Source organism: Felis catus, chromosome A1 (genome assembly GCF_018350175.1).
Source record: "Felis catus isolate Fca126 chromosome A1, F.catus_Fca126_mat1.0, whole genome shotgun sequence".
In the NCBI taxonomy this organism is placed as follows: domain Eukaryota; kingdom Metazoa; phylum Chordata; class Mammalia; order Carnivora; family Felidae; genus Felis; species Felis catus.
This window is the reverse complement of record NC_058368.1, coordinates 42,017,601-42,030,748: the sequence shown is the minus strand read 5'-3', so window position 1 is coordinate 42,030,748 and position 13,148 is coordinate 42,017,601. Positions and strand designations below refer to the sequence as shown.

The following is a 13,148-nucleotide window of genomic DNA, read 5'->3' as shown; positions in this document are numbered from 1 at the left end:
TGTTAACATTTCTGTATCTACCTGGAGATGAAAAAAAAATGTTCAAGGATGTGCAAAGTTAAAATGATTCTACATTTGAGTCAAGAATAGTGTGCTCTAACAGTCTTATTACTCTTTTAGTCCTTTTATTTTTTGCTTTCACAAATTGGCAATGAATTCCAATCCAAGGATGGTAACAGACTAGGGATTGTTTTGGCATAAACTCATAATGCACTCCCCTTCCTTCTTTTTTCTCTCTAGGTTATTGTTAATTAGTGAAGGTCTCTCATTTGTGCACTGACCTTGCCTAGGTCTGCAGAGTTTGCAAGAATTAGAAGGAAATGACATTTTAAAAGCTGCTGGCCAAACACATCCTCAGAACTGGTAGACACTAGCTTAATGAAATTGACTTTTTAAGAAGTTGTGGGATATAGTTTTATATAGTTTTTGTATTGTCCACCATTTTATTCTTAGCAGCTAGAATGGTGTTTAGCATATAGTATGTGCTCAACAATATTTATTAAATAGCTAGATGAATGAATGAGTAGTGCTTCATGTTGAAATCAGAAAATGAGGGTCTGATTTTCATTGTAACTTACACAGACAGTCACTTTATTTCCTCATCTGAAAAAAAAAAAATGTAACGTTAAAATAGAAAATCCCTAAGTAATTTCCAGCTAAAATAAGTAAATAAAGTATACCTTAGCCAAACCATTTTAACATATGTATTCCCAATAAATAGGAGAGGAGAATGACTCAATTTGTCAGTTTCAAATAATAAAATGACTCATTATAAAATAATTCTGTACTCCAAACATTTCACTTATCACCAGTCAAAAAAGTTCCTTATGATTTTGTCCTTCAAAACTATTCCTTGTTTTTGATAATGGGCTCACTTTACTCACAATTACTAATAATTTTCATAAGCTATGAATCCAGAAATCTTTTTTTTAATTTAAATTTTATTTAACTAATATCAGAAATCTTTTCTTGTTCTACCACTTTGGACCTCATGTTTCAAACATGAATGAAGAAAAACATGTGTGTATTAATAATGGTTTTCCTTAGTTGAGCCTGCAAGTATTGAGTAGTAGCAAATTAAATTTATAACCACAGATTGCTTTTTGGGTCCCATTTACCTTACTTTCTAATTTACCATGAGTTTTGCTCAATTCTGGATTTTATTAAGAGGATGCAGGTGCATTGATTTTTAGATGGCAAGAAGCTATTGAGGAATTTGCTGTTGAATTGAATCAGTAGTTTCAGCTGAAAATGTGCTCTTCTGTCATTGTGCAGCCGCACCCTAGTGGACTCTAAGCCCAGGGTGGGTGATGGTCTGGCAAAGCTGAGGAAAAGACTCAAAGATTGCAATTAAGATGTAGGTTCATTGGGGGAACTTACACACAGGGAGTCCAGGAGCAGGAGACTGTACAAAGCATCCCCTGCTAAAATCTACATGCAGCAAGCTTTTATAATGTAGCAACTAGCCTAACAATTATCTGTAGCTGCTCCTTCCTTGCATGGCCAGTGTTCCAAAGAGATTGAAACCTGCCATCCAGACATTCTTTGTTACAAAGGAGACACTCCAGGTTGGTGACCCCAGGCCCCTGACCTTGAATGTTGAATTGTTTCTCTACACGTTCTGCTTGATGGAAATATAAAGGGGGGACTGGATCGGTACATTCTCAAGATAGTGATTAACAGGGCATTCAGGGTGTGTTTGTACAAATCAGCCATCCAGCACTGACCATATAGTCATTTAAATATTCCTTTTCTCAGAGCTTGCAACCTAAGACTACACTCATGACTGTTCTTTTTTAGATCTCAATTAAAATATGTTCTCTTAAGGGGCTCCTGGATGCTTAGTTGGTTAAGTGTCTGACATTGGTTCAAGTCATGATCGCACTTTATGAGTTTGAGCCCTGCATCAGGCTCTGTGCTGATAGCTCAGATTCTGTGTCTCCCTCTCTCTCTGACCCTCCCCTGCTCTCTCTCTCTGTCTTTCTCTGTCTCTCTTAAAAATAAATAAACATTAATTTTTTTTAAAAAAATATGTTCTCTTAAGAATAAGGAAGGTCAAAATGTGTCCAATTAATATTATTAGAAGTATTTGTATTAAACTACAGTTTCTAGTCTCTTATTTTCTTTTAATCCTCTTTGGGGTGATTTCCTTTGCTACCTTAAGAGGGGACATATAGGAAAATACTATTTCAAATCAATAAAAAGCATATGTTCATTGGATTTAATGCTGAGGTAAAACAAATACAAGTTCACATATTGAACTTTAATACTATTTTTTGTTTTTTACTTCATCGTAAGTAATTTCTGGCAGGTTGTGTGTATATGTATACTATTTAGAGATTAGATAGATGAATGATGCATTTGTATTTCTTGAATGTGGCTAAAAGAACTAAATCAGAGTTAGGAATATTTCCTTAAAAGATATTTAAGGAATTCTGCACAAATGAAACCATATTTAAACAATTCTAAAGTGCATTTTTCCCTACTTCCAACAATATTAGTGTGTAATTTTACAGAGAATAATTATTTTAAGTGTCAGTTATTAACTGGTAAAATTGTTTATTTGTCTTGTAATAATTGGCTTAGTGTGCCAACTTCTTGTTGTTATTTTGTGATTTGAGAAGGCAAGCATTTTTAATTGCAGTGATTTAGAATGTTAGGTAAAGAAAGTAAAGAAGTTAGAATAGCAGGGCAAGGATAATCAGACTGTTTAGCATTCCTTAGCTCAAGAGAAAGCCCACCTACTATCTACTAGACTTTTCCTTTTCTTTTTTTCCTAATTGCTATAAATGATGAAGAAGAATACTTAAATATTAGAATATGTTGTAATATTACCAAGATCATCCATGCAAATTTTAGTGTGGCCAAAATATTGAAATTTTAAAATACCGTATTCCATGACCAGACAATACCACTTTAAATACTTAGTATACGCATAGTCAGATCTTAGCTTATGCATATGCACACACAAAAACATATTAACAAAGTGTAATTCAACCAAGTAAAATCTTTACTAACTTCCTTTTCACACTTAACAATAGATTGCAAATATTTTCAGTATCAGTAAATATTAATATAATGTTAAGTATTGGGATATTTTCAATTGTATGATACATAATTTATTAATTAAATACCTATTAGGCATGCCGCTCATTTCTACCTTTTTGCTATTTTATGCAAAGACACAATGAACTTGACCACCAAATCTTTGCACCTAGGAATCCCTGTAGGTTAAAGGGACTGGGATTGTAGACTTGAATGTGAGTCATTCATTGGTGAATAGAATAATATTCTGTACCAGTAAGAAATGCACAAGAGAAGCATTCAAGCAATGGTTGAGATTTCATAGATGACTCATTCTTTTAGCAACTCTTGAAGAACAGTGCCCAATATAGGAACATGTGTATCTTACCTGAGCATCTTGAATTTTCCCTCCCTTTCCTCTCTACTAATCTACACGAAAAAATATAGTGAAAGTGTTTGGTGATGTTTCTTAAATTAAACCAGTGTGGCCTCTTCTGACTTGCAGCATCCTGAACCTTTATTTGTATGCATGGCCCTTTATGCTTGTGTAGAGTACAGAATTTCTGATGAAAGTTTCACATGGTTAGAATTCATATCAGCAGCCCTGAGATAAAATAACATGAAGCAGCTTTAGTAGTTACTCGTTCCCATCTTATTCTTTCTCAGGGCAGCCAGGGACCTAGAGCTAACTTGTTAGTGATACATCAGATAAACAAATGTGACATTCAAACCGTTAACAAGACATAGCCAATAATAATAATAATGTTTACCATGGGAGAAAACGGAATGGATAGGAACTAGATTTTAGGAAAACAAGAGTGCGAAGCCTTTGGAAAATCTGAAGTAGTCTCATGATAACATATGTTGTCCCAATTCAGTCAGGCAGCACTTCACTGTATTTATAACGCAAATTGGGTATATTTCCATGGGGATAACCCAGAAGCAGAATTCCCAGAGGCAGTAAGTAATAGCTTATCCTCTTCCTCTTTTTTGAATGTGCAAACAATTATAGGTTTTTTGAAAGGATAATGGGGAAAACCTTCACTTTTTTAAAGGAGAAACCATGTATTCTAAACTGTTGGTCTTTGGGGCGCCTGGGTGGCTCAGTCGGTTGAGCGTCCGACTTTGGCTGGGGTCATGATGTCATGATCTCATGATCTCATGGTTCGTGGGTTTAAGCCCTGCATAGGGCTCTGTGCTGGCAGCTCAGAGCCTGGAGCCTGCTTCGGATTCTGTGTCTCCCTCTATCTCTGCCCCCCTCTGCTCATGCTCTGTCTCTCTCTCAAAGATAAATAAACATTAAAAAAAAATTAACTGTTGGTCTTCATCTATGGCTTCCATGAAAACAGCTTCCCCTCAGAAAGGCTCTGAGCTGCCATGATGTACAATTTAGGAGGCATGCCAAGGTTATGGGGTGCAGGCAGTTCCCCTACAAAAGGACAATACTTTTTTTTCCCCCCAGTGGTGAAGGAATCACATCTTTAAAACAGCTTGGCCCTAGGCATTAAAAGAGAATATGCAGCTCTAAATTTCAAGATTGATAACTACTTTTTATTGAGTACCTACTATGTGTCAAGTTTTATAAACCAGCAAGGCTTCTTGGCACTATTTTGTCCGTTTTACAAAGCCAGGAACTCATTCAAAGAGGTAAAGTCACTTGCCTTGGGCCATTCTCTGCAGAGCAAGGACTCCTGGCCAAGAGGTCTGGTTCTGGCTTCTTCACCTGGTCCTGTTGTGCAACAGCTGAGCAAGTATTGTTGAGTCCTTGATGACACCTACAACTCCTAATTCTTAACACTTCATGAATCCTTGTTTTCCTTCATTTCAGTCTATTCAGATCCTTTCCTTATATCTACCTTGAAATTTCAGACATTGTTGTACCTGCATCAATCATTATGATGATAAATTAAAGATAGATTTGCTTGATCAATTTGCTTCATACCATAATATCTGTGTTCCAGTTCTTAGTCCGCATGCATTACCACCCCCACTTCCCATTAGACTGATAAATTGTGCACACTTTTGCCAATTAAGACTTAAACATCTTTGAGTCAAATTAATTAGGAAATATTTCCATAAGCCACAGTAGTTTAAGCATTATATCACTGTAATTTACACTGTCATTACAAATAAATTATGCTAGATTTCTAACTTTGCTTATTCTCACTTATAAAGTGGTAAAGAAATATAATATAATATATGTGAGGTATATTTGAAATAATTTTCTTCTAATTCTCAGTGAAATTATAGTACTGTAAGAACTGCTGGGTTCAGGTATTACTGGTGTTGCCGATTTGGACATTTCTTAGGAGAAAAAAATATAGTAATTAAAGCAGTATTATTATGCTTAGAAGATCATAGATGGAAAATTTCCATTTTTCTTCTATGAAACATATACTTTATAATGGCTTATAAGGCCTGGAAATGCCTTATAAAGACTGAAGAATGTGTCCCATTGTCTTTCTCTGATATTTGACTTGTTTTACATTTAGCTGAGTTATAAGTAAGAAGTATTCCTCCAGAGATAGTACCAAAGATAGTTTAATCACTGAAACTACAGACATTTTAGTAGGCCACTTTATTTATTTATTTATTTATTTATTTATTTATTTATTTTTATTATTATTATTTTTTGGTGGTTTGTACTTGTTAGGCCAATCACTTTAAAAAGATATGTTTGAGAGTCATGTATAATGGGCAGCCTGGTCATTGTCCTTAATACTGTGTTTATCACAAAAGGATATTGATCAGTTAAGGGCATATTGAAACAGAAACAGAAAATCCTTGTATTGGTTTTCTCTAAGGGTTAATTTCGCACGAGAGAGGAACAGTATAATAAAAAAAATTAAAAATAGCCACATCTTTCTTTCTGTACAAGAAGAAATACATCTCAGATATTAATATTCAAGTTTGACTGGTATTTTCATGTAGCATTCACCTAGGCACATTTCAAAATCTATTGGGGGGGGTTTGATGGTACCGAGATAGTTGTGCATGAAGGTGAATGTGCTACAATAGACTCAATTAGTACCATTTATGAGTATAGTTTATGTGATGTCGGCATCAGTTCATTAAAAATGTACTGAACTATCAAATCATTTCACACAGGTCATTGAACAGCAATAAAGGGGTATCAGCTCTTCTCCATTATGACTCTGAGCTGGATTTGAACCAGTGACTCATAGGAAATAGACTATGTTCTATTGTTGTCTATAAAAATGCATTTATAGAGTAGCAGTATATCTATAGCATTTTGTGTCTAATTGCATTCTTTTTTCTTTGAAACGGATACAATCTATAAATCATCTTCTGGAAAAACACTCAAGTTTTAGGTATTATAAAGTGATTATACATTATACATTTATATTTTATATACTTTATTATTTATATAATCATAGTTTTATTAAATATGAGTAAGAGTGGTCACATGTGACATGATATTGAAAGGTCTTTTGGCTGTTAGAGCAGAATGAAAATTAAGTGCACTCAGACATACAGCACAAATTTACTACTCTCATATAATTCCAAAAGTCATAAATCTCCACCCCACACTGCTGTAAGTATTCCCATATCTTGTGGATTACATCAGCTGAAAGAATATTTACCAAGAGTACTAAGCAACAATCTGTGCTGAAATGCACACTTTTATTTTATTAAAACATTAAAATTTATTGAAGTAGCCATCTACATATTTTAGGTCACTTCTGACAGTGACATGTACAAACAGATGCCAAAATAATATTCCAAACATCTTTCTGCTGGAATGTTCTATAGCCAATGACTGGTAGTAATATCTGAGCCAGTGGCAATAATGACTTCATTGCAAAAACTACCTTAAAATCATTAGGTAAACAAAATGCCTGTTCACTCAAAAGAAATGGAATGTCACATTATGTATGTATTTTATTCAGATCTATGGAACAAATATTTTCATATTTCTGCTTATTTCAAGTTTTTTTTTGTTTTTGTTTTTGTTTTATAATGGGTGGCCTGGTCATTGTCCTTAATACTGCGTTTATCACAAAAGGATACTGATTAGTTATGGGCATATTGAAACAGAAAATCCTTGTATTATTGGTTTTCTCTAAAGGGTTAAATTCACATGAGAGTATAATATATAAAAAAGTAAAATTAAAAATAGCAGCTTTTTTCTTTCTGTATTAGAACTACATTTCAGATATTAGTATATTAATATTTTACATATTAATATATATATATATATACATATATATGTCTTTCTTGCTATCATTTTGACAATTTGCCCTTAGTTTTTTTGTTCTTAAATTAAACAAGACCGAAATTCCTTCTTGTGTTTTGCAAGTTGGACATTACGTAGCAAATAGCAAATGATAAAGTTTGTTCCTAGCTTTGTTCCCAGTTTTATGTTTTCGTTTACATTGTGTCATCTGTTGAAAGTTGTTTTGCTGTTGTGTTCCGCTGCACCCATTTTACCTGAGAGGAGTGTTAATTGGCGTGTCCTGTGGTCTTCTTTGTAGTCGCAGCGCCGCGTTACGTTTCACCTCCCCGACGGCTCCCAGGAAAGCTGCAGTGACAGTGGTCTAGGCGACCACGAGCCGGTGGGTAGTGGAACCCTGATCTCACACCCTCTTCCTCTGGTTCAGCCACAGGACGAGTTCTACGACCAGGCCTCTCCGGACAAGAGGACCGAAGCAGATGGCAACTCCGACCCCAACTCTGGTGAGTCCCCTTGTCAATTCTGACTGCTTGGAGTTCTGGCTTGCTGTTGTGTGCGCTCGAGTTTTAACAGTGATTGGGGGAAGGAAGTACACGGACATTCGGTTGTTTTCTGCTGGCTTTATTGTTGTTGTATTCAAAATATTTAAAGTCTACTGCGCTTCTTGTTCTGTGGAATGCTGTTTTCCAAAGGCTTTTTTTTTTTTAAAAGATACAATGGTGATTGATTAAAACAAGTGTGAAGAGGGTGATAATGATTTTGGGGTTTTACTTTTTTTGTGTGTTTCAATTGTTGGGTATGTTTTTAAACAATGCATTGAACAAGTAGAAAGAGTGGGATGGAATTGGCAAATGGCTTTATTCTCCACAGATTCATACCCCACCTCAGAAATCACTGCCCCTTCAAAATAAGCCCCTTGAAGTTCCTTCTTTCTTTGTCTTTGGAGGAAATTTTGGCAAGTGCTGTACCATTTTGGTGATGCTATTTACTGTTATTAGAAAACATCACTGACTAGCTCACTTCTATTAAAAAGTTAAAAGTCTGATTTAATAATTATGTCCAGTCCAGAGAAATGACCATGATTTCTATTCAATTTAAGTTAAAACTGTTTTCAAACTCATCTTGAACCTGCATCAAACTGGTCGCCTATGGTGAGAGATGGGGTTGGGGTGAGTTTTCCCTAATTTGCTAGCTACTTCTCTTCTCCAGCTGTAGACATTAATGTGCCTCTGGCAGTTCTATGGTTGAAGTGGAATACCGAGGAGAGGCCAAAAAGCACAAAAAGGCCTTCATAACTAGTCCTGGTGTTGGTGGTCTCTGACTTCTAGGATTTTAAACGGACTCTGTTTCCAGGGTGGTGGTGGGGATCTTTTGTACGTATTACCTGCCCCCTCCCAAGCTGTGCATCCATTTCTCCATGTCTCTCTGATGTCTTTCTTCTCTTTGGCCTGTGTAGTTACCTTCGCATCTTCTTTCTGCTACAGTTTCTCCCTACTCCCACTTAGGAAGACCTAAGTGAATTACACACCAGCTCTGGTTTTTAATCTTTCATATTATATATGTTCACCTATAAGTAAAACATAAGTGCATCTTTTTACTTCACATACCCAGAGGGGCAGGCCATATGCAAAGAGGCAACTTCTCATTATACAGCATTTGGTAGACTGGCCCACTGTCCGCCTTAGATTTCTTGGTTTTGATTAGTCTCTAAAGTACCACTGAATCGAAGTGGTTGCACTGAATTATCCTTTCCTGGACTTGTATGAAATGGTGACATAGGTAGGATAGCTCTTTCTAAGCTGATTTCCTGGTTTCCAACTTCCCTCTTCCCAGTTTTGAAACATTTCTTATTGGCATTAAGCTAAGAGTACCAAAACTGGTTCTTGGCTTCCTCTTCTGGATATGGGAATGGTTGGATTCTCTTATCTTCAGGCCTTAGCTAAAGCTAAGACTCCATTTAGAGCAGATACTTTTAAGCCTTGTCTATACAATTCACCAAAGATTTTTCATTTGTTTGTTTCTTTTGTTTGTTTTTACAGAAGTAAAGGGGGGAAAAAGGCATACAGAAATATGGTTAACCTAAGGTACCTTAGGCCAGAACTTTATCCAAAATGTGTAGCTACTCACCCAATGACTCCTTAGACCAGGGCAATAGCACTAAATGAGCTGCCAAATGGGAGAAGGCAGAAGAGATTCTAAAGCACCCCCCCTCCAAATAAGTCCCTTTTAAGCTTGAAGAGGCCCCCAGAGTTTTTACCAATCCAGTCACATGGAAAAAGAAAGCCAAGGGATGATGCACCCTTGCACACTGCAACATTCAACTCAACAAAGTGACTCCACCCGCGAGAATCATAGTCAATAAAATGTGTTAAACTGAACAGTGCTCCTTGGTGGAGACAGCATCCTTATTTATCTTTAGAAAAGAAGAAAATAGGCGGATAGGGAAAGGAGGAGCCCTGAGGGCCCCTGGAGGCCAACTATGCTTTTGATATTTAATGGGACTTAAAATATTAACTTCCTTTGTAAATGTCTAGAACAGAATTAATTAGAATAGCCTAGAAATATTAAGAGATTCATAACTAAATGGTAATTCATATTAGGATAGTATTATGATATATTATCTGAAAATTCTGTAGTCGCATTTTGTAATTAACTTTGAGGAATTTGTGAAGTGAGGTATAGAATAATTGAAGCACTAATCTTCAATAGTAATAATCTTGCTATTTAGATCTAAACTGTATTTTTTGTCTTCAGTGGGATTTTCGGTCTGTGGTGTGATAATTCTTGAAGAGCTAAGATTTTGTAGTAACCATGCTATCTTCATATAAATCATGAATGTAGGTATTATCTGTAGAGTTATTAAGTATCAAATCTGTATGGATACCTTTTTTTCCCAAATATTAAGCTTCTCAATAAAAATAAATCTTTAAAGATTAGTAGTAAAAAGTAACTTTTTTTCATTATATATTTTAAAAGAAATTAATGAAAATGGTATCTTATGGGGGAGATTTTTGGAAACATTGGGCTTTAATATAGAGTCTTGCTTCTAAACACACACACGATGTACAATATTTTTTCCTTCCAATTTTATACTTTGGGTTTGTTGGCATCATAAATTTTATATTATATGAAGCTCATGAATTTTGAAAAAGGTGAAGAAAGTATGAAGGTCTTTACATACAGTGCCAAAAATAAGGTTTGCAAATTACGCTATAGTTTATGGTTTTTGTAAATAATATTGTGTAAAATCTACAGTAATCTTTATTTATCAGATATGACTCATGCCAATAATTTAGATGTGCTGGACATACAACTTTCTTTTTTTCTCACATTGAAAAAAAAATTCAAGCCCACATTTCACTAGTGTGGCAGAGACTTTACTTTTCTTTCCCCCTCAATTTCACAGGCTCTACATCATGCTGAAAAAAGCTGAAATATTCTGGTCCCTGGGACATCCACCCACTTACATGTCTACTGAGATGCCCATTGTCTTATGTGTCCACATGGGTCTCAAATGATACTGCCTTCGCCCCAGTCCTCCTGGCTCCTTCAGGATTACTGCCATTTTCTTCATGCCACTGATGGGCAAAGAGTTTGCACGTGGCTATCTCTGGCCCATAGTGCCTAGATGTGTGGTATGTTTATCACCCTCTAGGATCTTCCTGCCTCCCTGGACTCTGACTCAGGTCTGTCTAATCCTAATCCTTTAGGTTTTTCAGAGTTCTGCCCAACAAGCACATGTAAAGTCTCTCCCTCTATTACTATTTCTTTTCGTCCCTTTCCTTCCTAGCCAGGCTAAGTTAATGTTTTTAATGTCTGGAGTTGGAGATCCCCACTATATTTCTTGATAGTTTTCCACAAAGACACAATCCCCCCAATCTCTCTCCTTTTTTTTTTTTTTTTTTTTTTTTTTTGCTTAGTAGCTATTGAAAAAAATAACCACCATGGTAGGTTTAGGATTTTGCAAAATAACTGATGCTTTTACTATTCTCTACCCTGTTTCATCTTCATCTATGCAATGCATACCAAAACCTGTATGAATAGGCTGGGGTAGGTAAAGGGATATGTACAAGAAGAAAAAAATATATGTATACTTCAAAATTATTTTCATAAATAATTGTGTAAGATGATATTTGTGTTTATTGCTAAAACAATTTGAGAGCATGCTTTTAAATTTTATAGTAGGTGGATATAAAAGTGATAAGTAAAATCAATTATTCCCTTTTAATGAAGTGGTTTTAAAAAAACGTATGGTGAATAACTCCAACCCCATTAATCATTGATTACCACATGAAATTCAGTTCTCACAGGAAATCTAAGATATATACTTGATTAGTTTATTAATTTATAAAGTGAATTGGTGCCCTAGAAGCCTCCAGTGGTGACCAGTGAGTTTGTTTCTTTTTTCAGTGTCATAAAAGAATTTTTATGACAATTGCAGATTTATGAGTATGTGTTGGGTTTTAAATGATATCAAGAATTATTTATTTTGTTAGATGTGATAATGGAATTGTAGTTTTATTAAAAGAAAATCCTTATTGGTAGTGATAGATTGTGAATTTAATGGAGAAACAGTTTGATGTTTAGAATTTGTTTTAATAATACTCCAACAAAATACTAATAATGATGATAATGATGAGAGTGATGACAGGAATTAAACAATGAAATGTTAGTGGTTGTTGAGGTTGGATAATGGCTGTAGGGAGCTTTATTATACTGTTGTCTCTAATTTTTGAAAAGTTTTAAAATTCCTCAAATACAGAGTTTAAGTATACAGTGAGAGAGTGATATAAAGGTCAGAGTCAATATGTGAAATATACATGTTCTTCCTTTTTCTATTAATTGTTTTGATCCAAAGATATAGTGTATTTTACAAAACTATAGCCAGATGGTTTTGTATATAGCAAGCATATTTTATACATCGAAGTACATTTCAAATGGTGAAATAGCAATTAGACAGAGATTTTCAGTAATTACATTTGTATTTAGAAAACCAGAATGTAAATTGGTATATGCCTCCATTAAAGTCCTTTTGAGTAATATAAAGTCTTTGAAAAGTTCTCTTTAGAATATAGCAATAAAATCATTAGGCAGTAACTTCAGCCCTGCTCTGTTTGTATGACACCCAGGGGGAATTTAAGGACAGGGCATGACAAGCGTCCTACGGCAACCAAATAGATGGTATCTCTGTGTTCTAGGCACATCTGAGTCCTAAAGCATACTTGGTCAACTATGCCACAAATAATACACTCACATGCCGAATTTCTTGCACAGAATTTTGTCACCTTTTCTGCGTATAGAAATTTATACTATTCTCAAATAGCAGAGTAAATAATATTTCCTTAAGAAGTTAACTCATTAATGTTATCATACACTCCAAGTATAATTTGATAAAATCACTACTTCTAAGAAAATAGTTAAGGGGATTTTCAGTTGAAGGTTGCTATTTAAACAACTGTAACTAGACTGATGAAACAATCTCACTAATTTAAAAACAAACAAAAACAATTATGTGATCAGATCAGGAAGAGCTTATTACTACTAATTCAGAATAAAGGCTTAATCTTGTCCCATTGAGAATCATGAATAGAGTCATTTTCATATCTGGCATTTCTTTTAAATGTCACTTTAAAGGATTTTCTGCTGTTTAATCATGTGCAAAATTGCAGATTGTATTTACTTTATTAAAGCCCTATCTGTTCATATGCTCCTGATTCTACCTGGACTGTATGTGAATCAGTTGGTGAACTTTTCACTAAGGATAATTTTGATACTTGAGGATATTTATGCGATGGGTAATATTTATTCGGTCTACTTATGAGTCAGGAATGCCAGTAAATGTTTTAATATATTGCTTATGATCCCACACCAATAATACAAGTTAGATAGTATTATAAGTCAACTGAATAAATTCAGAAACTTAAAGTTA

At 34.9% G+C, this 13,148-nt stretch overlaps 1 protein-coding gene across 10 annotated transcripts in view; it reads left to right on the top strand.

Moving 5' to 3' along the window:
- The window catches only part of PCDH9 (protocadherin 9), a 918,758-nt gene that overhangs the window by 597,803 nt on the left and 307,807 nt on the right, over positions 1–13,148 (top strand). For 6 of the 10 annotated variants that reach the window (XM_019827804.3, XM_011288878.4, XM_019827769.3 and 3 more), the window contains one exon: positions 7,521–7,722. In XM_019827804.3, the coding sequence (XP_019683363.1) occupies positions 7,521–7,722 (202 nt within the window). The remainder of the gene's footprint in view (positions 1–7,520; positions 7,723–13,148) is intronic. The other 4 variants (XM_011288914.4, XM_019827782.3, XM_019827777.3 and 1 more) reach the window with 1 other exon arrangement.